Source organism: Pithys albifrons, chromosome 2 (genome assembly GCF_047495875.1).
Source record: "Pithys albifrons albifrons isolate INPA30051 chromosome 2, PitAlb_v1, whole genome shotgun sequence".
Lineage (NCBI taxonomy): Eukaryota > Metazoa > Chordata > Aves > Passeriformes > Thamnophilidae > Pithys > Pithys albifrons.
Window position 1 is genome coordinate 40,050,693 of NC_092459.1, and position 27,330 is coordinate 40,078,022.

General features: G+C 36.6%; 1 protein-coding gene across 2 annotated transcripts in view; it reads right to left on the minus strand.

Moving 5' to 3' along the window:
• FBXL4 (F-box and leucine rich repeat protein 4) overlaps nt 1–27,330 on the minus strand; it is a 63,958-nt gene that overhangs the window by 14,888 nt on the left and 21,740 nt on the right. For both annotated transcript variants that reach the window (XM_071548794.1, XM_071548793.1), the window contains exons 5-7: nt 22,052–22,296; nt 15,100–15,313; nt 52–123 (exon numbers count right to left, since the gene is read on the minus strand). In XM_071548794.1, coding sequence (XP_071404895.1) covers nt 52–123; nt 15,100–15,313; nt 22,052–22,296 — 531 coding nt within the window. The remainder of the gene's footprint in view (nt 1–51; nt 124–15,099; nt 15,314–22,051; nt 22,297–27,330) is intronic.

A 27,330-nucleotide genomic window follows, 5' to 3' on the forward strand; every position in this document is an offset into this window, starting at 1 on the left:
CGCCTCTGTGAAACAGACCCAGACTGGGTTCCAAAGCAAGCGAGTACTCACCATTACGCAGCTGCCCAGGCTGAGGTGCTGCAGCTCTGAGCAGAAGTTCAAAATACTGAGCAGGGCTGTTTGCTGCCACAGGGGAACATATCCAAAGGAAATATGGAAAGTGAAACAAAGAGAAGAGGTCAATTAGACATTAAAGGCTGTCACTGCATTTCCTGAAATACAGCTCAAAATTCTGTTACGTACGTCACAAATGCCAGTTAATGAGTCCCTGGGTACTTTACCCATTGATTGGCTTAAAGCAAAGGTAATCGTTACAAACCTTTATGCAAGTCACTTTGGATGGGGTTTTGCATTGCCCTGAAGATACCCACATACCACTGACCTATCTGCTCATTTCCCAAAGGAAAGCTGCTCAAGAAGAGCAGCAGGATCAAATAACAGGCAAGGCCAGACTGAAAACACAGAGGGTTGGTGACACACCAGAAGAAGAGTGGAGGCTGTGACATTCACTGATCAGCTGCAGCCTGATGGAACTGCCAATAGAGCTGCACAGCACCAGGACTGGGCTGGTGACTTTAATGTCAAAGAGTGTCTGTGCTGACAAGGACGGTGACAACCACTGAGCACCTGTCACTACCAGCGTGCAGACTGAAACATATAATGTGTACTTCACATTCCTGTTCCTGTCATTTAACATGGCCATTCTTTTCAGAAAGTACTGCATGCTGCTCAGTCTGAAGCTGGACTGAAACATCTGATGCGTTTTATACAATGTAAAGTACACAGCCTGTCTGTTCCACAGCCAGTGAAACTTCAGGGATTTTTATTTCTGCTCCTAAGATACAGAAAAGACCCTCCTGCACTGTCTGTAGCCATGTTTTCCTTTCTTATTGGAAACATGTACAGTATGAAAACAGAACAGTCTGGGATTCACATTGGAAATAGTTGTGCATGGTACTTAAAACATTAGGACATTGTTAGGACTTTGTAATCTATATGACCTTGCAAACAGGATTAACCTTCACAAGATAGTAACAATAGAAGTATGTGGATTTCTACAGGATATGCAACAGTTTCTAGCAGAAAAAAAGACAAGCAATATACAAGTTAGAAAATAATCTACTGCTACTAAGTGTCATTCCAACAAGAACACTGCTCAACAATATTTGTATACATGGATAGTATCATTTATAGCTTTTTAAATATACTTATTTGCAGAAAGTTTATAGTTAAATGCTTTATGTAGTTTCCTCATTTTGTTACATTTTAATGAAACTTGACAGAAACATAATCCTTTGTCCTATCACCGAAAAGTAACATTGATTCCTTGCACAGAAAGACTGGCAGACACAGAACAAGGCCATAGCATGGAGTATTCACAGACACCATTTCAGACATCTAATTTAGGTGTCTCCAGGGAGCAATTATAAACACCCAACACTTGACATGTATGGAATTCCAACTTGTCCTTGTAAGATTTGATTTCCCAAAAGCAGCCTAGAAGTACAAAAGCAGCCTAAAAGTACCCACTAAGAGTAAGCCTTTCTCACATATATCTTGGTAGAAGTCTTATGAAGTCACTATTCACTTGCTTGCTTAACTTTTATTCATGTTTTTAAAGGAAAAGGTAGCTAGGGAATGGAACACAAGAGCACTAAAAAGTCACTATTAAGGACATTATTAAGAACACTTTAAAGCTAGTAAATGTGTAAATATCCAATTCATTTTAAATTACACACTAAGCAAATGCTTCATTTGGATCATTAAACATGAATAAACAAATAACTCAAAGAGAATGAGACACAGTCTTTGCTATTTAACTCAGTGAAAGCTATGAGCTTTAGAACCTACTCAGGTGCACAAATTAAAAGCAAAATCCCCAAATGCCTTTTACAAACCCTAAACATCACAGCTAAACAAATCAGTCTCTGACTGCACACTCCATTCTGAACAGGGTTTCTGAAGGTATTCAGGTGACTCCAAGAAAGCTGAATACCTTGCTGCATTCCACCAAGTTTTTTAGTAATGGTTTCCAGATTGGAATTTAAACACTAGCCTGAAAGGATGAGAAACAGCAATCTCTTTCTTTAATTGACAAGAACATTACAAAAGTGAACAGTCACTCTGAACAGATTGTAGGGTGTGAGACCAATTCTATACTTCTTCAGAGAGGGGTGAAATAGATAGGAAGACTAGTTTTCATAGTTATCTTGATAGATAACTGAGCTCCTTATGTTAACTTCAGCAGGAATGTGGTACATCTCTTGAGTACCTTTTTCATCCCTCTCTATTTTAACAGTGTTTCCTGTACTGACAAATACTGAGTCCACATTTTCAAAGGTCTTTTCACAACCTGTAACACCTAAAGTACTACATTAAACCACTACTTAAAAAACCTAAACAACTTTAAAAAACATACTAGAAATCTGGGTAATAGAAAGGAGCTTGGTAGAACACTGTGTCACACCATCACAAATCACACCAAGTCAAGCCCAAGAGTAAACAACTACATGCTCAACATTAATTATACTGGCTATATTAATTCCTCTTCTGGGGCATGTACATGCCCACACAAAGCAAACCAGATTTCTTTCAGACACAGTGTCTGTTCTGTAACTGAGGTGGGTTTTGCATATGTCATGTAAGAAGAAAAAAACCTTTGTGCATGCTTAGCAGTGCCTCAGTCAACTGAGAATCCAGGTGGCAAAAGACAAGAAAATAGCAGGAGAAAAGAAAGGAGCGAATGGCAGCTCACAGAATCCATATGCACTACATATAGAAGGACTATCATTGTAATAACCTGTCTGTTTCAAGCCATCTGTCTGTACAATTCATCTCTCTGACTTGCAATACAACATGAGCCATAATGCTCCTATTTAAGCAAAGGAGAAGAGCAAGACAATCACCAGATCCTGAAGCTGCAGGATTTCACCAAATTTCAAATGTTGAGTGCTTCACAAGAGGAGCTAAGAGGCCACCTAAGCTCCGTATCAGCAAGCTTTTACCTGGAGTCTAATTTCACTTTCTCAGCCAATCATCCGCCTAACAACATTCTTGAGCCTAGCAGCCAAGACTGGTATAGTTTGGAGATTTTTTGAATTTCCCCAGAACCAAAAGTAAAGTTTAGTTTTGTACCTGCTCCCTTTCGCAGAGATTCAGAAAAGGGTAGATGATTAAAAAAAATACACCAAGACAAAACAAAAAACCTCACCAACAAACCCACTCTGCAAACAAACTTCAGATTTACTTTTTCTTTTTCTGAAGTCATGGTTTCAGTGGTCTAAATGTCTTTTGCCATCCAAGCCAAGACAAAACTTACTAAAATACTCAAATTTTATAAAATGGCACAGAGTACAGGAAGAGTTCAAAGGGGGGAAAATGAGATGGTCTGCCCTATCCTCCATTCCCAGGAAAGATGTTTTTAGATGAGGAAAATATACAGTGCAGAAGTTACTTTTGGAGAGAAGATTCTGACACCAATCTGATCAGAAGGATATGGTAGCATTGCTAAATATAACATCACAGAGCAGATTTCAGAAATATTTTACAGCATAGTAGTTAGTCCTAAACCTCAGAAAAAGGGAAGATGGACTACAGATTCTCTGCAAGCTTCATGAATAAGTCAGACAAACTTCTGTCGAAAAGGACAGAGTTGATTCTGTTTCGGACAAGAGATGAGATCACCATTTGAAATCCTAACTTATTCCACACAAGACAGGTGACAGGTCTGCCCAAACATCAATGTCCTCCACTCTGCAATATATGATAGCCTGGAAAACAGTTACATATTGTGCATACTTCAACTAAATAGCTGATATTTGACTAAGTTTTATCCTATCTGTCTTTGTAAAGGCCTTGGCCATCACATGTAAGTTTTGACTTAGGCGCTGCAAAAGCATTGTTGGTTTGAACAGACAACCCATCAGCAGAGAAACCAAATACTGGTGCCAGAGCAATACATTTGGCAAGACTGAAGCTTGCTTGACTTTTTTCAGGATTTTTTACATTCATGATCCAGCAGGAAGTGCAAGTCATTTTTATTGTTGGTATCAAACAAAAGCATCCAACAGACAGCCTGAGCTCAATATCTGTTCAAACAGAAAACCCTTCTGTCTGGCAGATGTGACTCACCTGTGAAAGATGCACTTCGAATATTTGACTGTTTATTCACTGCAGTTTCATTATCAAGTAGTCAGAGATTAAAAACAATTTAAAGGGTTAAAAAATACAAATTATGCACTGTAACATGGCTATCCCATAATGACTGCACTGTCATGCAAGGTATGAAAATAAGTGCACCACAGTGTGACTGGAAGATTAACGCAAGGGCTTAAGAAAAATAACAAAGTTTTACTTTGGAGTTGGGTTAGGGAAGAAATAGTCTGCACCTTTTAATAAACTTTCTTTCTATAGATAAAAGCTACTTTTAAATTTGTTACTTTTTTACTGGCGACAAACAACAGGTTGTTTTTTCCCCTTCTCAGAAGAACTGTGTATGACATAAGTTGGGAACTCTTCCAGCTCCTCAGCGAAACAAGAGCCTAAATTCTTTGACAAGACGTTTAATCTTCTGCAATTTTTTCTTCAAATTTTTCATTGAAGTGAATGCTAAGATAAAACAATCTTAGAGTTCCCCATTAAAGATTGCTTCCTCCCTTCTTGAAGTACAGTTTTCCTTGCTTGCTATGTTTTTAGTCAGGGTTACTAATTCTCCAGTTAATCTCTTTGTTGAAGAAAAAAATTGAATCATGCAAGACTTAAAATTCTGCATTTTTTACAAAAAAACAATCCAAGTTAGGGGTAGGAAAGATTTCCCCTAATACCCACCCCAAAACTGCATTCTGTGAGAGGACAATGAAAGCCATACTATTTTTTCTTATCTTTGTCAAATTATGTCCTTATCTCTAGCCTTCCCTGCTCTTTTACCCTCCAGCTCCATTGTCTCCACTTACATTTGAATACTTTTATAATGTTAGTTGCACGTAGGTATCAGATAATATGCCTATGCAACCTCACCACAACAAGATTACTGCATTTTTCCACAATACCAAATAATTAATATAACCACATTCCTAAGATCACAATTTATTACTGCTATGTCATTTACTTATCTTTCCATCAAAAAAAATGCATCATGAAGAATCTCTGCAGTCAGTTGCCTATGCGTATAAATTGATGAGGTTGTTATATTTAGTAACAAGGTCATCATAGTATTTACCAATGTTTCCAGGTACCATTTTCATGTTACTATACAGATCTGTGTTAAAATACTGTAAAAAATAGCTTTTAGTTTAGAATCACGGTCATCAGGATTGTTTTAACCAACTGTACTGGATAATATATTTAGACAAGGTTATTCAACAAAAAAAATCACCTTTTCATTAGACAAACAGGAAAAGCATCAAAGGATTTCCTCAACCAGCTAGACTATGGAACCCCAAGTATTTCATATCCAATCACCAGCTGGCACATGCTGTTTCTGTACAAATCAAGTTTACATTTCTTAACACATCTGTCTAAAAGTTGTTACAGGAATTAGGTAATTACTATAGGACACCATTCAGTATACTCATATACACAGTATATTTGATACAATATTTTGGGAGTCTGTTATCTGACAGAACACCTAATAACAGTATTCCAAGTAACTACTAATAATGCGAATGAAAACCCAAGACAGAAAATACCTTCCTGCCTGAATGAGGAGGAGTAAATGTGGTAACGGGGGGGTAATTCTGCAGGATACTCTAAGTATTGTCTTCCTTATAATAGTCAAAGTCAATGACTTTTTAATGAATTGCTTAAAATTCTTGGAACTTGAGAAGCTGAAAGAAAGGAGAACTGGAGAACTAGAGACTAAGGCCAGGCCAAAGAAATCTATGTTCTCTCAGGCCATCAATCACATCCATAATTCTCAGAAGGTGATCCTTCAGCAGAAATATTCTCAGAACTGCAGGGAAAGGTTCCTCTGCTCACAATCTGTGCAGGAGCTTCACTTTCACTACCAAAATGTTCACATTTACAGCAAGAGAGGTTGGAACCAGCTGACTCACCCAAACACAAAATTATGGGAACAGAGTAGCCCAAAATGTCTCTGACTTCAGCACACAGATCATGAGTGCTACTTCTACCGCTGGAAAGACAAATCCCTCCCTCCACAACTGCCTTGCCCTGCACACAGGACTGTGTACAAAAGGACTTTGGGAATCTCCTTGTGGGTAATGCAAAGCTTCCAGCACACCACAGTCTAGAACTACCATGTTGGAGAAACAAGTGAGACACTCCACATATACAAAACGCATGAGAAATCTGAACAGTCTCTCTGCAGGCAGTCACAAAGTAAAGGTGATAGAAAAATAAACAAGTTAACATGTCAAATCAGGTAAGAACTCCTAAAAAATTAAAAAGTCTGCCAAGTTATCACAAGGAAAACCAAACCTCTTGATGTTGAGCTTTCACAGATGAAGAGCCACACAGTGAAACAAAAAGCTGACTGTCAAGACAATGGAAAACTAAAGAGGAAGGAAACCACCACTTGGCTTTAAGAAAACTACAAACAAGTCCTTGGTAAATCAAGAAGAAAAGTCAAGTGTGTGGTACTTACCACTTGACATCAAGACAATCAACTCACACAGGTTATTTACTGGGATCAAGTAATCCGAATCCCCTTTGAATCCAATTCCTCTCTTTATACTACAAATTGATGTTTACAATGTTTGCAAAAATACTTCAGATAATGAATCAAGTTACTTCTAATTTCAGAGGAAAAAAAAATGAGGTGCTTAGCTAAACGGTAACTCTGCTTTAGGACTTCCAGAAATACCTTAGTGAACAGCAGTCCTGCATGTACAGCAGAGATAAAATCTTGATGGCAACATATCACTGGATTACTTTTTAAGACTGCAGATATTACTATATGTGACTAAGGTATCTTTGGAACAGCAATTTATTTCCACATGTAAAACTGGATAAAAAGAGCTTCTAGCAGATCCTTGAGAAACAAAGAAACAATTAGTCTTCACACCAAATAACACAGCTCAGTAACAGGGAGAAAACTATCCCCGCCAATTCTGACTTCTAATAGCAAAAATACAGCGGAAAGTATTTTATTTGTGTTTTAAATTAAATTGTGTATTTTCAAATAGTTGATGTAGCTGTCTTTATCTCAAGCCAGTGAAGTAGTACTTCATAGCTACCACACCAAAAGAAGTTTCACCATGCTAGAACTACCCGTAGTAAAAAACCCAACCAACGAAACAGGAAAAACCTCAGAAGAAACCAATTTTATTTCCATTTGAGTACCATGTATTTATTGCTACAAATACTTGCAATTAAAAATACCTCACAGAAATGTGAAAGATAATCTTTCTAGGATTGTCAGAAGTAATTAAAAATCTACAAAAATCCACAATACTTATTTTTTCCATCCCTTTGGCATTATACATTACTAGAAGAAAGCAAAAAACCAACTGGGTGAAGGGTTTTTTTGGCAGAGTTTGGGAAGGAACTATGTCAGAAATTACTTGGCATCTGCTATTCTAATACAGTAATTAAAAAACACATCAGGTACAAAGCCAGAATTCTGTAAGCTTGTATTAAACCATTCATTGCAGAAGGTACAACAGGGCAAACCAATATTCCTATAAGTAAAAAAGAATATACTTCATATATTTCAAGGGACAACACCTCAGAATCTAAACACCTACAATCAAGCTGCAAGTGCCCCCAAAAGCAATTGTTTTTACAGAAAGGAGAATGCAATACATTAATAATGCAGAAACAAAAGGTATAGCATTAGTGAAATACAATTCTCATCTAAATCTGCTCCAGCAAAGAAATTGTAAAATATGATTCTGGGGTTTTTTTCCTCCTCTTCCCTCCAGTATTTTAAGGCATGAAGATAATTTCAGTTACCTCCTTCTTGGTACCATGACACTTTGGACCAATTATGCTAAAGATACAAGGGAATTTGAGAGATTTAGAGAGGTAAGATAATATACATGTTTATAAACACATGAGAGTCAGTGGTTTAACCAGTTAAAAAAGAATAAAAAATTAATTTCTAGACATTTATAAAGTACTAGCCTTAGCTTTCAGGAAAAAATTTCATATCTGCTGGTTTCCCAGTGATGCACAACGGATTTTTTTGATTTTCACATTTTATAGATTTCAGGAACATAGTAGCTGTAGCAAAGTAGATCTAGTGTGTTAACATTTCTAGCAGCTTGATTTTACCCCCTGTCCCAGAACAGTGAGCTCAAATTCCTTAGCTCTTCAGTCTTTTTCAGGTAGAAGATTGAAGAATATCAAAAGGAGACAAACACAGGGCAGAGTGACCCAGAAGTCAGAACACTGGAAGAACTCCAGGAGCCCAAGGAAGAGGAGGACTGATGAAGAGGAAGCCTCACCGACCCCAGACTCAAATCCTGAGGGGGTGGAACAGGGGTGGGACCGGGACGGGAAAAGGTTGAACTGGAAACATGTACAGTAATGATTGGATAGATCATATTATAAAAGCCATGAAAATCAGAGCTTGCCCACATGTGCATCGATGTATTCCTGGGTGAGCCTGGGTGCTCATTAAAGTCACTACCCTCTTATCTCCTACCAAAATTTGGCTTCGAGTCTTTTTTACAGACCTCTCAAGCATCACCAGAAAGCACTCCTCTTCACACTACTTCTAAGATTTTGAGGTCTAAGGATAAATACCTATCCTCAGTAGCTTGTTTCTGACAGAAAAAGCACATCTGAGAATAGTGCATAAACATTCAGTAACAAACATAATATACTATTTCTTGAAACTGATCCTGGATCTAGAGGTCTACAGAGCTCTTCAAGTTGTTCACCTTCTTTTGGTTTCAACTATTTTCACTTCTCTGTATGTTAATTTTCAGCTAAATGAAATGTTACAGAAAATGTTAAGTTACAGAAATTGGTAGGGAATCATATCTCAAACTAGAACTAAATGGTGACCAAATTTGCTTAATGCTTAAGTCCTTCAGTTCCTTGAGCTATCTGGTACCATTTCATGAGGAAGCAAATGGAAGAGGTCACCTCACCCTTTACAAGGTCTTTTTTGTGGCCTTTAGAAAGAACAAGATACCTATGTAATCCCAGAGAGAGATATCCACTCTAAGTCTCCAATCATTTGGTTTACAGAAAGTCTTATACCTCTTAAACAAGCTTTCTTCACAGTGCTTTTCTCAAATTTTCCAGAGGAAAAAAGGCAGAGCTTTGTAACAGATTTAGCCTCCTGCAACTTAGAAAAGCATGCTATGTTATCAAGGTACAGTATTTCAAGGCCTTACAAACAACTCTATATAGAGTATTCTATATAATACCATACATGTCAGACAATCTCAGCCTTCTGTGCATTTATCCTCGTACCCCAGCTACAAAATGACCAAGTTACTACACAAATTTTACTGATGGGAAAAGCGTGGCATACAGGAACAGTGCATCTCATAATTGGCCACTGTCCTGGTCACCATCAGGAGAACAAAGCTCATGGATGAACTCCTCAACTAGTGCCATCAGTAGGAAGTCACAGAATCACAGAAGAGCCAAGTGTGGAAAGGAACTTCTGGAGACTGTTTAGCCCAGATCACGTGGCTCCAAGTCAGCTGATGCCTCCAACCTGACTGAAAAAAAGGTGCCAATGGATGTGGGAGCCAACCCCTTTCACAACTTCTCAACTGATGTTTGCAGAATGGGATAACCCTCCAGCCTGCCCTTAATTACCACAATCAAACGGTATTTGAGTGATGCCTTCTGATACTAATGCTGACCATTTTCAAAATATGGCAGCAAAACCAATTTCCTCTACAGTATAAGCTGGCATTAGAACAGAAAGTCTGGTCTCCCTTGACCATCCACCATCTATCACCTTGGAAGATACAACATGAAAAGAAATAATGAAAAGGGAGAGAATTGGAATGTATCAGCTCCCCCCAATGCACTTGATTATTGGACCATTCTTCAGATGAAGAATTGGACAGTGATAAAACTTTTGTCTCCAGAACTCTATGACATAGGTTTAAAGACTGATGCAAAACGAACCCTGTATGAGCATGAGGTAAGAGAAGAAAGAGTACAGAGAAATGAAGGTCAAATAAACTTGATTATTATTGAGTGCAGGTGTAGACTTTTAAAGTCAGAACTCACAAACAGGCACAGTGCCATTTGCAAGCTGGGATTCAGGATGTACAGGGGCACCTTTTTGTTCTCTACAGTTACTTGGCAGTGCCAGGGATACAGTAGGGACTGGGACACAGCAACACGGCAATTAGAGAATTAATTAAATGAAAGTAATAGTCTCTGTAGTTAATTCAATTACTGTATTTTGGTTTTGCTTCATTTGGTCAAATTATGTCTTCCCTTATGTCTGTAAATCTGTTTTACATTTTCATTCTTTCCCCTCACTCTTCACATTACAAGCTCAAATGACCAAATTCCACCCTATGAGCCTGACATGAAATCAGAAAGCACCATGAAGGCCCTGTATTGCATGATTATTTGTCACCAGCTCAACCTGCTTCCAAGAATCCACATTCCAGCTTGAGGCTTTCACCTTTTTTTCCCCTATTTGCTTACAACTCTTAATCCTAAAGATTTACACCTAAGCCAATGGAATTTTGTCTGAGCTGACAAACCTCAACAGCTCTCAGAAGTATAACATGACTCATAACAGGTTATTTCTGAAAACTCTGTAGAACAATTTTATGACAGCATTAACTCTGTTAAGGTTCATGGCATAAGAAAATAAGAGCTATTACATTTCTTGCTAAGATTCTTATACTTATTTTTAGTATCCAAGATTTCCAATGTCCCCTCTCACAGCTGCCAAAGTTCCAAATTTACTTTTGGTCCAAAGTATCAGAGATAAAATTTGTAAATAGATTTGCTTTAAAAGGTGTGAAAAACAAAGTCTTTTGCCTGCTGCAATTAGAGTCACATTTGGTTTGCTTTGTATTTTAAATATAATTGCAATACAAACTTTAAAAACTTTATATATTATAAAGAATTCAGAATATCATGGAATCTGAAATATGTAATCTTGCATTAAAATTTACACCAAGCAATAAGGAGACTGACAAGTTCTCCTGTAATTGTGGCTTCGGTTTCTTTAAAATACAATTTTGGCTGCATTATTTATATGGATTGAATACTTCATGATAAGCATTAAATCAAGATAATATTCATCCTTAATGCATAAAGATGTGCATTGCCAATACTGTATATACAGTAATACTTCCACTGTTCATTGTATTCTTCAAATGTATCAATGCCAGCAAGTCCTTAAACTGTGCTGTGAATACATTCTCAATGAATAAGCGCTAAGGAGTTATGTATCAGTAAAGACCAAAACCACCAGCACAAAAATCCCACAAGTATAATAGTTGTCTTGAGCATACAGAAATTACATTTATAAAATGCTGACATTACTTTCTCAGAGCAAGTTACACATTATTTCAAACATGCACATAAACAACCTTCAAGATTTAGACCTTTTAATAATAAACTTATAGCCCTGGAAAATGAGCTGCATTTCAAGAAGAGGACTATAGCAATGCAGGACAATTTTTTTTAGTTACTGAAAAGTTATTGAAAGTCACCAGACTTTCCCTCTTCTAACGGAAAGGCTGGAATAATTCAAAGGCATTGGAAGTTTCAACTCAGAGGTTTGAATTTTACACACACAAACTCTCCCTAAATAAGTCAAGGAAATAACATAATATATGACCTTAAGAATCAGCAGGGTTGGGACCAAAGACCATAACCTTCCACAGATGGCACAGCCATCTTCCAAAGTAACTGCGACATGTAGCAGAACACCAACACTGTCCATTTCATTAAAAACATACACTTAAAATTGGAGCTTTGATTACAGAGACAACAGGAACATTTTTAAATACGAAACCTTTTCAAAGGAAACAGTTAAAATAAAAAAAACCTGAAATAATAATTGCTCAGATGACAAACATAACATGTTATCTTACTAAGTTTCCATTGTCTTCAAAATCTATGTACCTAACGCAAAAAAAATCATTAACAGTAGTCAATTTTCTGCAGAGTATTTTCTTAGAATTTATCCACGAGTGTCATAATAATAATATAAATGGAAAAAGTACAACAAATATTTTAAAATTAGATGTTGCAAGAACTTTTTTCTTCCCTTCTTTTTAGCAATAAAAGCCAAAAAAAAAAAAGAAAACAAAAAGGAAGGATGTCCCAAGACTGGGCAAGGAAATCCTGTACCTGGGCACGATATGTGGGAGTGTATATGCGAGAAATATAATTTCTTCTATTAAAGTGTTAATTTTGCACTTTGTCTAAGGCATAATGCAAAACAAGGAACAACTTTATCACATACTGACAAAAAAGGAGAATCTTCATTTCATCCTGTTATTTAAACACATGACCAAATTCGCAACCAAAAGAAAAAGTTGCACTGTTTACCCAGATGTGCTCTGAGACATGAAAATCTGGTCCCCTTATTTTGCTTATTATTTGGTTTAAGAAAAAAAAACCAAGCCACTGAATTATGTAGGAAAACAGGCTAAATGAAATGAACAGATTTTTCTTTTGGTTTCCTCTTCTTGGATTTTGAGACAGAACTTTGTAACAGAGGACCATATCAGGTCTGTTCTCACCTTCTTACTTACTTTCCCTTAATAAACACATACTTGTTATCAGTTAGCAGTTTTCATTTGTGGATTTACAGCTTCAGATTCTTGTTGCTGATCAGATCCATTTGGAAACAATACAATGCCAAGTTCTTGGATTAGTTATTAGTGTTTTCCTTTGTTTGCTCTTTAGAAGCTCCAACAATGAAGACAGTAATAGAAATTTCACAAAAATCAAGAACACTACTATATTACAGCTCTTTAACAAGTTTTATAGAAGTCTGAATCACTTCAAAGCATGCTTGATCAAACTATCCTTTTTTGCATAGAACTTATTACCACGAACCTCTGTACCAGCTGCAGAGTACAGAAGGAATGGCAGCCTATTTTGTACAGAAACCCAAGACTTGCACTAGGAGAAGCTAAGGTTGAGAAAGGTAATATCATTTCGACAATCCTGTGACTTTTGTAGCTTTAATGCTCTAATTCAAATCCTATTCCACATCTTCATTCTCTCCCTTTTACTTTTCAACCTGGGATGTACAATATATATTGTTAAGTGGCTTCATATTAACAAGTAAAACAGAAGCATCCTCTCCAATTTACCTATTTAAATTTCTAGAAATTCCTCTTCCACGGTTTGTTAGGAACAGTGCCTTTTGTTTACACTTATGTATTAAATGGAAGCACAGTCTTAAGTAAACTTGATTATGAATGAATGTTCTTGGCAGCTACAAGCAGATGCATGTCCATACACATGAAAGGCAGAAATGAATCTTCACAGTTCAAGGGCTTCAAAGCCAGGAAATCTTTCCCACCTACATTCAATCTAATTTCAAGCTCTGTTCAGCAAAGCGATAGAGGAGAAATGACAGCCACCAATCAGCTCAGAGTGTATCTCAGCTGCTGCACGATTACAAGCATGAAATCTCAAACTTTAGAAGTTACCTAAGTAGCATCAAGAAGATTCTAATCAATCAACAGTAGAAAGTTATACAATTATACAATCATTACCTCTGATACAATGATCTTTCTTGGATCTGAAAAAGCTTTGTGAATTAGAGCCAGCAGTCAAAATGAAGTATAGGAGATTTATCCAAGATTTACCAAAAGGTAAGTGATGTAGAAATAGAACAGATACACCCAAGGCACCAATTCAGCTGAATACAAAATGCACTTACAGCAGGGCTCACCACTTTGTTTTTTAGTTTGAAGAAAGTAACAATTCCTTCAGAGGAACTACCACAAAGTGACAAGGTACTAAGGGGCACTGGCCTCAGGATGGACTGTCTGCATGCCAGCAGCAAATGCCAATCATTCCAGGTACACTACCCTTTAATCTAACCACCTTGTGTTAACAAATGCCTACTACAGACACCTGGGACACAGACGTACTTATGATTCACCAAATAAAGGACAACAAGGCACAACTAATTCTGTAACACGTGTGTCTGATGTGAACTGTCTTAAATGCACTAAGATACCCTAAATTCAGATATTCCTTGGACATCTAGTAGTCAGAGCCTACTGTTCCAGCTTCATTCCTTCTATTACACTACAGCTTAAGACCCCACACAATTCAGTGTCACAACCTGACTTCAGTACACCAAAAGCATACGCACAGGTAACACATGCACAGCTAAACTCTTCTTAAAAATTTTAACCTAGAATTAAAAGCTAGGAAAAAGCCTGCAGAGAATGTGGTTCTCCTATTTTTGAGCTCTACTAAGCAGCAGCTTTTGCAACAAGAGAAGCACAAGTATGACAGCTTCCAACTAAACCAGTCTAGTAAGGCTGTAATACCTGAGAAGGAACAGAACTCTTCTCATCCAAACTGCTGGAATTCACCAAGATACAACATTTGTAAAATGTGGTAAACGACAACAGACTTCTCAACTGTAGTATGTAAAACCATTCCATCTTAGATAGGAAATCTGTTGCTGCAAACAATAACTCTGATTTGGGCAGTCAAGTAACTGTATAAAGAAGTAACTTTTAAAATGTAAATGAAAAGTACTTTAAAATAAATTGTTTTCTGTGTCTCAAATATTGCTAATATACAAAGACAGTAGGAATCTAGTAATTGGCAAGTTATTCTAAATGAGAGAACATTAAGAATTAAAGAAAGTTACCACACGGTAATTTTACTATTACATAGCCAAATACAATCTAACCAGAGTACTCTTCAAAATAAGAGAAGCTTCAAATTTGTAATTTTATTACACTGCTTAAAACAGCTGGGGAAAAGTCATCTATCTACCATGCAAGTTAAAACATGCAGACCAAAAGCTGTATTGAAAATAAAGTAAAAAACTATGGGTTTTGAAACCATCCTTGGATTTTCTGAATTTACCTTGGAATTTACACTCAAAATTCTAATGCACTTCATTGCTAAAAAAAAAAATAAAAATACAACTTCACCTTACCAGGATTTTAAGTATTTATTGCGAAGGTTAAAAACACTTGTTCCTACCTCCACTTTCGTTCTGTAGAGAATGAGACGCTTTAGGCTTCCCACTTTGGCTATGTGGTTGAAAGCCTGAGGTGGTATTTTATCACATGATGAGAGATTTAATTCCTGAAGATTTGGACACATTTCAGTGATGACCTCCAAGCATGTTTCATTGAGGAAATGGCCACAAGACAATTCAAGACGTACTAGTTCAGAGCCACAAACTTTCAAGAACCTGTAAGAAAACATATTTTAAATGAAAAATAAACATACTCTCAGGTGAGAGTCTGAATACTGTCAAAACCTTAAGCATGAAAGCCAGGAAATAATTCCTTTTGACAAAGAAAAGCCATTAGTCTTGAAAATTCTGTTTTATTCAGAAAGCTAGAACATGCTTTGTTCTGACCATTTACTCTGATACAACAGACGAAAGCACAACACCAATAATGTTTGAAATGCTTTTAAACAGTTCGGAGCCAATTTTGACAAGGCCCTGAAAGTTTTCACCAATGATTTTGTATTTATCTCAAAAATCTTCAAAAGTAAAAATGTGCTTAAACAAAGGATTTTTAAGACTTTGAGAAAAAAACTCACTCCTTTCAATAACAAGTAAGTCAAAATCAACAATTAGTTGTTCTAGAACACAGAAATTCCTGACGACTATTTCGCTTTACTTTCATTGGAATTATAAAAAGCTAAAATATAAGATGACCAAAGATCCAAAATACAGAAACTTTGAGGTCTCTACATGAATTACACTTCCTGCCAGAGATCCTGCGTCAGAAATTCAAGCTCTTATTATCTCTAATCCAAGCTATAACTAAAACCACATAAGCGTATTTCCCTTTTTATTGCAAAGATAACCTCCAAACTGTAAATCAATCATTGGGCTTGTAAGTTTGATATTTAATAGGAGTAAAACCCCCACACATCTGCTATGCTTTTTTGCATTTTAATGGTTTCTCCAGTAGAAAAACCACTAAGTTCTTAAACTATGGGCTGCAATGAGTTTCCCATGTTACCTCCTAGAATAATGGAGATACTTGTGAAAGCATGAATTAGTCTCTCATAATAAATTTTCTGATCTGCTCTACTACCAGTTCTATCCTACAAAAACCTTCACGCAGACAAAGTGGCTTCAGGTTCTGACACTTCCAGCACAAAAACTTCTTGGGTTTAACTAATACAATAGAAACAAGGTTTCTGCTTGCACAAAAACTATTGCTACAATTAAAGAGTTATTAACCTTCCCAAGCATTTGCCCCTGCGGATACTTAGGATGAAATTGCTGCTGGTCTTAGAAGCAGACACATTCAGGGAGGCATTCCTCAATGACACTAAAAGTAGCACTGGATTTGAAATCCCTTTCAAGACCCAAATTTTCAAATCTTCTCCTTTCCTTATTTTTTCATTACTCACTCAAGTCATAGTTGCCATTCATCATTATATTTCTTTGATCTTGAATATTATATGGCCTTAGTTTTGATTATGCAGGTCCTATTTAATAGAGAGGGAAAACAGGATTCCAGAGTGGCATCTCCATCCCCGGATGTTTCTAAGAGTCACCTGAAACCTTGACTGACCTGATCTAGCGTTGGGGACACTGGTACTTGAAATGGCAGCCTGGATTAGATGACCTTCAGAGGTTTCTAACATCCAACACTTCTATGAGCCTATGTGAACAGAAACAAGGAAAGGATCTGAGACATGAAAGGGGATACATCTGCCCCAGAGCCACAGGAGTTCTGCCATGTATTAAATCTACTCTTCCACTATTTTTGTCTAACTCTGAAGTCTCTCTTTAGAACCTGTTTTAGCCTGTAAAATCAATTTAATCAAACATCAAGCACTTATTTGCTGTTTCCATACTAGATACAGTGAATTCACCTAGACTGATAAGCCTTCCTACAGGAATGTCAGAGCTGAAATGACATGACAATTCACAACAATTAACATTGGGTATTTAAACATTAAACTGCTATTTTAGACTTGCAATAGAGTTCAACATTGTCATGGAGAAATTCAGAATGGAAATCAGAGCAGAGATACATGGATGCATTGCTGATTACCAATTAGCCAATTCCTCTATTTAATGAGTGCTTTAACAATACATTCACAGAGCTTCTTTCATCAACAAATTACCAGGTTTGGTTGAACAGCAATATTTTCCATAAAACTCTGTCAGTCGCCACTTATTATACCTCTACCTTTTAATCTGCTAATGAATAAATATTTTATTAATTACTCCATTACAATAATGGATGTTAGTTTAACTGCCATGTAATTTAACAGGGCTTGGCTGTTATAAATATTAGTACAGATCAATGCTTTTCTCTTTCTAGGACTATTAAAAGTTAACATTACCAGGTCAGGAAAACACTCAGTTAACCCCCTAGACTTGGAGAAGAACTCCAGGCTAACCAGCCTGAGGAGTTATTATCCTCATAACGTTTTATTTAAACTCATTACACTTGAAACACACAGACAGCAAACACAGCAACAGCAACAAGCATTGCCCTTCATGGCTTTGTTGCCTTTTTGGAAAAGGTTATTTGGGAGACTTTAAACAGAAACAAAAGGGGGATAAAGGACATGCAGCAGGGCACAGGAACTAGCAGAAGCATGTAGAAAAGACATGAACAGAAACAGGAAAAGGAATCTGAGGAAGTCACCAACCAGCACAGGGCAGACAACACCAGGCAGAAGTGCAGAGTTCTCTGAACGATGGAGACATCCCGATCTTTGTTTGCACTTAAGAGACGACTCATGACAGAAGGTTTTGCTTACGTCTTTTTACATGGATATCCACATAGATGTATGTATGTATGGCCAGACTTCGTGAACGCAGATTTGGGCAGGGCTCTCCCCACGTGGGTGTGCCCTTCCAGCCTGCGCAGTGGATTTTTTAGGTGAGGCACAGCGTGCGCAGAACTGGCCCCACTGTTTAACTCCTGAGGTTCATCTGCCATGGCCAAGCAAGTCTGGACAGTGACAGCGAAGTCCTCAGGACTAGAACCTACAGCCCCTGGTATTCCCAGGAGGTCTCCCATCCAAGTACTGAGTCTGACCCTGCTTGGCTTCCAAGATCTGATGGGATCAGGCATCAGGGTGGCATTTATAGAAGCACGAGAAAGAACACATGGCATTACAAGTGCTGGTAGCAGTGTGTGTTGGTGAAAGTCAGATTAGCAGGTCATTAAGATCCTTGAACATATGCATGAGCAGTTTCTCAGGACACACAGATCAGGAGATGAAGGACAGAAGCAGCACAGGATGGTGAGACCACATCCTACACCAACTGATTTGAACCCGTCTCAGTTGTCTTGGTGCATGCAAGTATGCATGCTTGAGAGTGAGACTAAGACAATTTTGTTGTTAAAATTAAGTCACACTCCCTTTCTCTAAGCCATCCTAATTGACACAATGTTATTTTCTTCTCTAGCACATATTGCACATTCTTTTTGGTAAGCAAATCCTAAAACACTACATGCAAGTAGGAAGAATATTAAATACTTGATCTTGTGCATTTCTCAACACAGATTAAACTATTTCAAGAAAAAAAATGCAAAACAAACATTACTACTTCATTTCAGTTACAGCAACCCTGGTTTTACCAAAAACCTGTGGAAACTAAAGCAAGAGACAAGATTTTTAAATTGAGAATCCCTGTAAGGTCACATATTACTCCTATTTTCTGTGAGCATTTGCTGCATATTTCAGTAATTTCTCTGACCTTCCTGTTAGTCTGATTTGCAGCAAAGCCTTGCCAAGTAAAACACTGTCAAAATACACCTCTACTAAAAGCAACTAAAGACTTCAAACCTGAGCAACAAAATTGTTAAAGAAATATTCCTGGATGTGTTTGACATGCAAACACTGCATCACTAACCTGAAAATAAAACACTATTAATTTGCTTTCACAGTATGAAATGTCAGATGTAAATAAAAATCCTAATACCTCAGATATTTAAAGCAAAAGAGTTTAAACAAGTTAATGACATTATCAGTGATCCAAAGAAATCTGCATGCAGAGCTCTGTTTTTAAACTGTCATTGTCCTTGAGCTGTTTAAACCCCAGAGCATTTATTCACATCTCAATATTTAGTACACCTCCAGTTCAACTTGCCTCACTCTTCCTATATGGGTCTTACCCTCCCACACCGATCCCTCCCCTTGGCAGGAAGAGATGCACCATGCGTCTAAAGCCAAGGGAAATGCAGTACTGCTTATGTAATGATTGCTGCAAAATCTTTCCTTATTCCCAGTCATTTTGCATTCCAGACTCTTGAGACTGCTCAGATACTCATTTGTCTTTCATTTTTTGGTACACTTTCATTTCAATCTAATATAGAGTTTAGTCAATTTATATTATATGCTGAAATGAAAAATTTATGATAGTAAGTTTTAGCCCTAAGGAGTAGATGTTATCAATAAGTTAAAATACCTTCAGCTTTGCCTCAGGATGTTCATATGCCTGAAGCATTCTGTCTTCTCGTGATAATACAGTATTTGCTTCAGCCACATTTCTTAAAATTACTCTTTAAAGAAATTCCCACTTCAATACATTTCAAAAGAAAATATATATTTTCAGTAATTTCATGCATATAGAAACATTTTAAAGCAACACACAAATTTATAAATGCTACTGCTTTTAAGACTGTCATAAAAAATTACAGATAAAAATGTTTTTGAAAGATATTTTCCAAAATACGATTTGAGCAAGAGTAGCATTTAAACACTCCCTGACTTGCAGAAATCGTAACAAACTCTACAAGCTGTAAGAATTAAACCAACTGTACTAGTTTTGAATTCAACAGCATCAATCGTAATACCAAATGCTGATAGAAATGCAAAAATGTACATGTCATGGGTTTGGACAAAAGGAAAAATTGTGGGAATTCATGATTATGTGTCTTGGATGCTGTTACATCCCCAGGGTGGTAGTATCTTAATGACAGCAATAGAACTAAAGCATTTATTGACAGATTTATCTGTCAAGGAACAGCATCTCTTACCAGGAAGCTACTTTTGACATTTACATTAATGTTTTTGAGAAGCAAGTCTTATTTTAATAAGTCTCCTCTATTAGGAGATACTTCCATAGCAAATGAGTAGTAAATTTTCCTGTCCTGGAGGTCAGCAAATCTGACAAATACACTGACAAAGAGTGTCAGAAGAAAAACTTGTGTTGGCAAATTTTACTAGAAAAGACACTTTCACAGAACAAGGAGTTGCAAACTTAATTCTGTAATAGAAAAAGAGAAGGTTTAGAGACACACCTACTTACAGGGGAAAAGCTTTGTTTCAGAAGTTAAAATTATAAGCAGAAATTAGACATGAAAATTACTTAACTTACAACTTTGCTTAAAAAATTTAGGATTGAACTGCTTCTCCCATTCCCAGACTGCATGCACCTCTACTAAGACTTTTCCCTAAAACAGCAGATAACTTCATAATTGCATCAGTGTTCAAAAACTTTTTCTCCCGTGTTACAAATAAATAATCCCTTATAACAAATATAAATAGAACTTGTTTATTCATGGTTATTAATAGTCAAATAATGAATATTTATTATTCTAGAAATGCTGAATACACATAAGTGCTACTATTAGTTAAGCATTGAAGCAAAAAAAAGTAATTAGCAATAAAGCTATTTTTAACTAATTGGAAGTCAAAAACGCCAGAACTGTAAAGTTTATAATTCTCTGAATTTGACAATAATTTCTTTCAAGACTACAAAAATTTTAGCAATACTGTATGTTAAAAAAAACTATGAAATTAAAAAAGTTGCCACGAAGATGCATGTACATTTTCAGAAGACAGACTTAATAGCTAAGCATCAGAAAGCAAGCACTTCATGATTTCAGAGTTGAATTCTCAATTAAAGCTTGCATATTTATCCTCTGTATAATGTATTTAGTAAGAAATCCAAATTTAGAAGAAATGATTGTACTCCATGCAACAATTAGGAGATGTCTATTCACTTTTTCTACCAACAAGCAGAAAAGAACAGCGTAGGGTTCTTGGAGTACACGTGAAGGTCAGGAAAAACAGAAGCAACAGTCTCATCTTGAGAAAGTATTTTTTCAGAATATTTTACTTCCTCAAGTAAGGCACTCGGGCACGAAAGGAAAGAAAACGTCTGCATAGTTGATTTCACCTTCTTATTCAGACAAGTTAAGACAACTTTTTCAGATATATTAAACATTTCTGTTTCTTATCAGTCAATTCCTGCTCTCACCTGCCATTGCTGATTACCCCCTAGCTCAAGGGGCAACTTTTGCTTAAATGAAATGCATTGATAGAAGCTGTTTAACTAATGCAAATGAGCAAAGAAGCAAGAAATGATATCTTAAAGAAAACAGAGAACATGGCTGTTATACAGAGAAGAATCCCTGCAAATTTGCTACTTTAATGACCTACAGCACAGTCGTATTTTCAACTCAATGGAATTTGCACATGCAACCCCCCTATTTTCCAACAGGGCTAATGTTTTAAATCATTTTTATGAAAATATTTGCATTTACATTGGACTCCAGTGATTACTTGGCTCATACCATGCAAGCATGCAATCAGTTTATTACTGCAGCCATTCTAATACAGTCCTACTGATGACTCATCTGTACAAAGAACAACCACAAACATTTTCCTCTTGAGATGGATTTTTGACAGCTCACTTTTAGTGGCGTGTTTTAGAAGCCCAGAAGAAAGCAAAACACTGCTACCCCTGGAAGAAGCCCTTCAGTCACAACCAGTTTGGAATATGCAGACTCTACACATTGAAATGGACTTCTGTTGCTGTATTTAGTATCTACTACATTTTCAACTGATGTCTTTTTCTACATCATAACAATCACACCCTTTATAATAAATAATTTATCTTTTAATAAGGTTTCAAATACTTAGCAAAACTACTGTGTAGTGGCTCTGCAAAGAGAGCTTGTAAAAACACTTCTGTACATTTAACACTGACCTGCTAAATCCAGAAACAGAGATGGCTCCCCTGTTTCCAGTCCAAGATAAATTCAGCCATTGGACGAGAGTGCAGCGAGACTGTAGATATTCCAGAGATGTGTCATTAATCCTTGCCCAGTAAGGTTGTAAACTGAGATGAATGTACTGTAGAGGATCACAGCAATGTTGATATAGTAGCTTACAAGTTTGTGCTAGTCTACACAGGTCTGGTACTGTAAGGTGACTCAAAATCAACTGGATGAGCTATATTAAAAACAGAAAAAAAAAATCACAGGTGGTCATACAGAACTTGAGATGCTAAAGGAAAACTGTAAAGGAACAAGAAAAGATGTTCTAGCTTCAAAGAAAAGTAAAACGTTTTAGTCAAAGCTTCTGGTATAAGCCACTGATTAACAATTAAATAGGACTGCACTGCCTCTTCAATTTGACAACATAATAAATAGGAAGAGAAAAAGCAGATCAGCATATGAAAGTGGACAGGAAGCCTCTAAATCAGAAGTTTCTTTCTCTTTGTTAATATAAACACTGTGTTTATGCATTTCCCTTCACAATGTCTGCCCTGCCCATGATCACAACACAGAACTGGCATCCTCTTTCTTCTCTGGATTTGTTTTTAAGATGGGAGCATATTTGCAAAGTACATGGAAGAACCATACCATGTCCCAGTTTCCCCATACCTTGAACTGATTTCAGATTTATTCCTCTTTTCCCTGATTAAAAAAATCACTGTGTTGTCTTCTATCTTACATCCTCTCCTCTGGACTAGGCAAACAGGTAGAAAATTTAACATATTCAGATCTTCTTTTACAACATAATCTCTTCCTTGCTGTAATACTTTGAGAGCATTTTTGTTCTATGCTAGAGTCAAATCTGAAAGGCAAATTCCCTTTTTACCTGTATCAGTTGAATAATTTCATCTTCAATATAATCACCGGCCCTTCTGACTAGCATCACTACAAATGTTTTTGTAATGATTTATCTCACACTCAGAAACTAAGAAATATCCCTCCTCTCTTGTCATGTTGTTTTCCTTTCTAAAGAAACAACAACACAGACATAAATACTCACTTCAGGAAATAACAAAAAACCCCAATTAGAAAAAAAAACAACACCTCCTTTAGCTTAGGAACTGAGAGAAAATGCACTTTGAAAATGAAATCTAAAAATTAATGTTTACCACAGCTGACTCTAACATACATAAGTACCTGTACTCAACTTACATAACTAAAATTGACTGTTTTCAAGCAGAGTGGGAAACAATAACTAGTTGAAATGAATCAGTGTAAATTAAAAGAACACAACCACCCACAAGCCAACCTAAACTGAAGAGAATCCTGTGATCCTTTTAAAATACCAGCATGTTTCATTGTAATGTCTTAGAAGGATTCATAAGACAAATTCACCAAAAATCAGAATAAAATGCTTGACACAAAATTAAAATGAAGCTTTTTGTGAGATCCAAACAGATTGTTCTTCCAGTGCACTAGTTTATTATGCAGCTACCTTCCACCTCCCCTCCTCCTCCCTTCATTTTTGGAAGAGAAGAAATAAGCAAACAATTCAACTTCCTGCAAAACGGAAAATGTTACTTCCTACTCAGCTCCAGATTTAGTATTTGGATTTTAAACATGATCTATGACTCTCAAAAAATTTAACTCCAGTGCCAAAATGCAGTGTTTGATATACTTCAGTTTCTCTCATGCTTGATTTCCAGCCTTCCCTCTTCCCTTCTCCTTGCTCCTCCTTTCCCCTAAAAACAGTCCAGATATTTTATCTCCGCAGGTGTCTGGAACTCTTATTCAGATTGATGCAGAGGACCTGCACAGACAGTCCAATGTAACAGCAATATATATGTACATACATATTTACATATGACCTGCAGTTAATATATTATAATCAACTAAGTTTGCACCCAACTGACATTTAAATTGTTGACATTTTGGAATCTGAGAAAGACCAAAATAACTAGGAACTAATATAGATATAATCCCAAATTAGTATCTTAATTTTTGCTTGGCTCAGTCCCATACTTAGGCTTCAAATTTGCTTAACACAGTTTTGTTTGTCACTCTAAAGAGTAGATACTTAAACATATCCCTATTTTTCTAAGATCATCAACTAACTTTAAATAATTTTTAATATTCTGAAAGACAGCTTCAAACTACTTTGCTATCTTTCAGCTATTCCAAACTCTGTAAGCCACCTAAATACTTATTTTATTACTGCCTTTTTCCCAAGATTTTTCTCCCATGTTACGATTTTTAGAGCCGAAAGCTCAGCAAAGGCTGTACAGTTAGCTGAATTTATGTTTACAATTAATGTGACATAATAATGTCTGATAAAAGCAAAGCAACACAAATTTTGTCCAATGAGAAAAATGTTATTTTGTAACTACTGAGCAGTACAGATAATAGTGAATGAAACTATAAATGCCTCAAGAATGCCCCTTTACACTAACTGATGACTTCAATAAGTGTTTCTTAACATACGGGATAGTTGCAATATTTCCACACCTGAGATGAGAACTCTCACCACACAAGAATCCGTCTTTATTTGTTACTGAAATTATGCTACTTTATAATATGTAGAAGGAAAAGATACAATGAAATGTCACTGCTAGGACATTATGTTACAAAGTGCTCTTCTCCTGGCTTTTGATTAAACAAAGGTAACAGTTTCCAAACATACAGGCCAATAACCATTAATCACCATTAGCCTGGAGTCTGTCGGAAATCCACCTTTTATGTATGTGTATCCCAGCAGAACGTACAATTTGATACCACGATGAGTATGTGACATGATGGACTGTACTGTGCTAGGCTGTGTTGGTAGCAAATTCAACACTGCTACAGAACTGACTATCTGCTTTGAAAACTAATTCAGTTTCTCACAGTTTTTACTCTGCTTTTATGAAAACTGATGACCATCATTATAATTTTCCAACTTATAAATCCATCAGTAAAAACAAAAGCTTATTGCAAAAACAACAGGAGGAAGTATAAAAAGGAACACAAAATATAATTTATACAACACTGATTGCCTTTTAGCACATGATGGACTTCAAGTACAAAAGTACTTTCCCATTTCCAGGGCAAATATGGCACATGTCACCTTTAAACACGTGGTGAGATCAAGGGCTACTACAATAAGAACCTCCAAAAACTGAAGGGTTTCCAAATCATAATTCTCCACACCAATTCAACAAACAGCAGTGTACAAAACCATTGTGTGCTAAGCACAAAAAGGATATTCATTCATACCCAATCCATCTGTGTTTTATCATCACCACAGTCCCTGATTGCAGCACCCCACATATATGCATATTTTTTAATTATTAAAAAAGACATCTCAACCTTTTCAAAGTTTGCTTATAAACTGAGAGGATCTCCACTCTTCAATACATGGGGTAAAACTACTGATGGTGTAGTTCCTAATAATACTTACTGAACGAAAGTTTCTCTAGCCTTTTAAAGCTTGTTTTGCTAAATAACAGCAAACAACAACCATTTATACCTAACAAAAGACTTTCTGTGGCTAGAGCACAATAATGCAGAACTTGATATGGTCAGAAAAGAATGCCTGGATGCTGGTCAATCCTGCAATATCTGTACTTTCTACAAACTTCCTTTTCCAGTTCTCCAACGTGAAGATGGAATGATTTTACAATACAAAAATACACTGACTTAGGCAAACCACTCATTCAGAAGCAAGGAAATGAACGACTTGCAATTTTTTCATTCTGTAGCTGGAGCAGCTGTAGCTTGGACTTCAATTAGAATTGATACTAAAACATGGCCAGACGAAGGACTAAGGATGTGTGCACAAATAGGCTAAGAGAGAAGGTAGGAAGGGGAAGATGGTATTCTATGGCTTTTGACATTTCTCAACATCAATTAGGAAAACACACAACCCTGGTTCCACAATCATATGGCTTGAATCATCAAATGCATGCACATTTAACTTTGCATGTGAACACCTGAATAGCAAATCTTGCAACTGTTTCACAAAACAACCATTCAAGTATCTTTTTTTTTTGTTCTACTCACATAACATGCTTTGGTGCAGTTGACTTTATTTCACCAGGCCATAGGCCTTCTTTTAATCAGGGGAAGGCTGCTAAGTTTTAAGACCCTTCTTTATTCAAAGAACAGAAAGAGATCTTACTGGCAGACTGCACAATCAAATAGTAGAGACTACAGGAAAAGTAACGCTGGAGGGATCCTCTCCATGTGCCTTTCCTTAGTCTAGTCTGCTATAGCAATTGGCAGTATAATGGCTGTCAGCTGAAAGGGATCTTCTGCCATATGGTCATGTAGTGGTTTTAGCTAGGCCTCAAATTAGCAGGCTCAGAGAATCTACGTGGATTGGGAGACAGCTCTCACCTGACTGGGTAACCAAGGAAATATTTCATACCAGATGACACAAACCTAAGATATGATGCAGCAGTGGGAGGTGTTTGGGCAGTTCCACCATGGCCAAGGTACAAGCCAGACATGGTGCAGCTCTTGTCTTGCTGGAGTAGGCCCTGCTGCTCTTGCTGCCGCTGCTTGCATTTTGTTTGAATTCAGGGAAGTAGAAACATTTTGTTGTTACTCTTTCTGTTTCCTGCTACGTGTCTTTTAGAGTACTTATAGATCTAGAGTAATAGACATATTAACTGGGGAGTGGGAGGTTATTTCTTGTTATATATAACTTGTGTAAGTGCATGTTATATTGTAGTTTTCTCTTAATTTTCTATTTTCTGTATAAATATATATAGTTAGTTTAAGCATAAACCTAGTTTGGAGTTTTTTTCCTCTCCCTCTTCCCCTTTCACTCTGTCTTGGACAGTTGGCGTTTTGCCAGCTCAACCCAAGACAGATCATCAGGTGTTAAGACAACTTTCAAGAACTTCATGAGTTTCCCTTTGTAAAGAAAGGCATAAAATCTTGAAAGCCTACAACTGTTTGTTCTGGGAAGATGCAAGAAGTTTATTGTTAAAGGGGAAAAAAGTGTACTGCACTTAAAAATGCTCTTGCTTTTTGCTCTGATTCTTTTAAGTATAATTTAAGGGATGCAGATCTTACTTTTGGGACCCATTTCCTGGAACATAGGTGCCAAATCCACATTTAATAGAAAAATTCAGTTCCCTAATAGACATGAAACACTCATAAATCTTGTAGGCAGCTTTTAGACAAATTAGCTTCAAGTAATAACAAAAATGACATTTCTATCTTTTTATATAAAAAATTTATTAAAAAATTTCTTTTGGACTGTAGCATGCAGGATTTCTCCTGA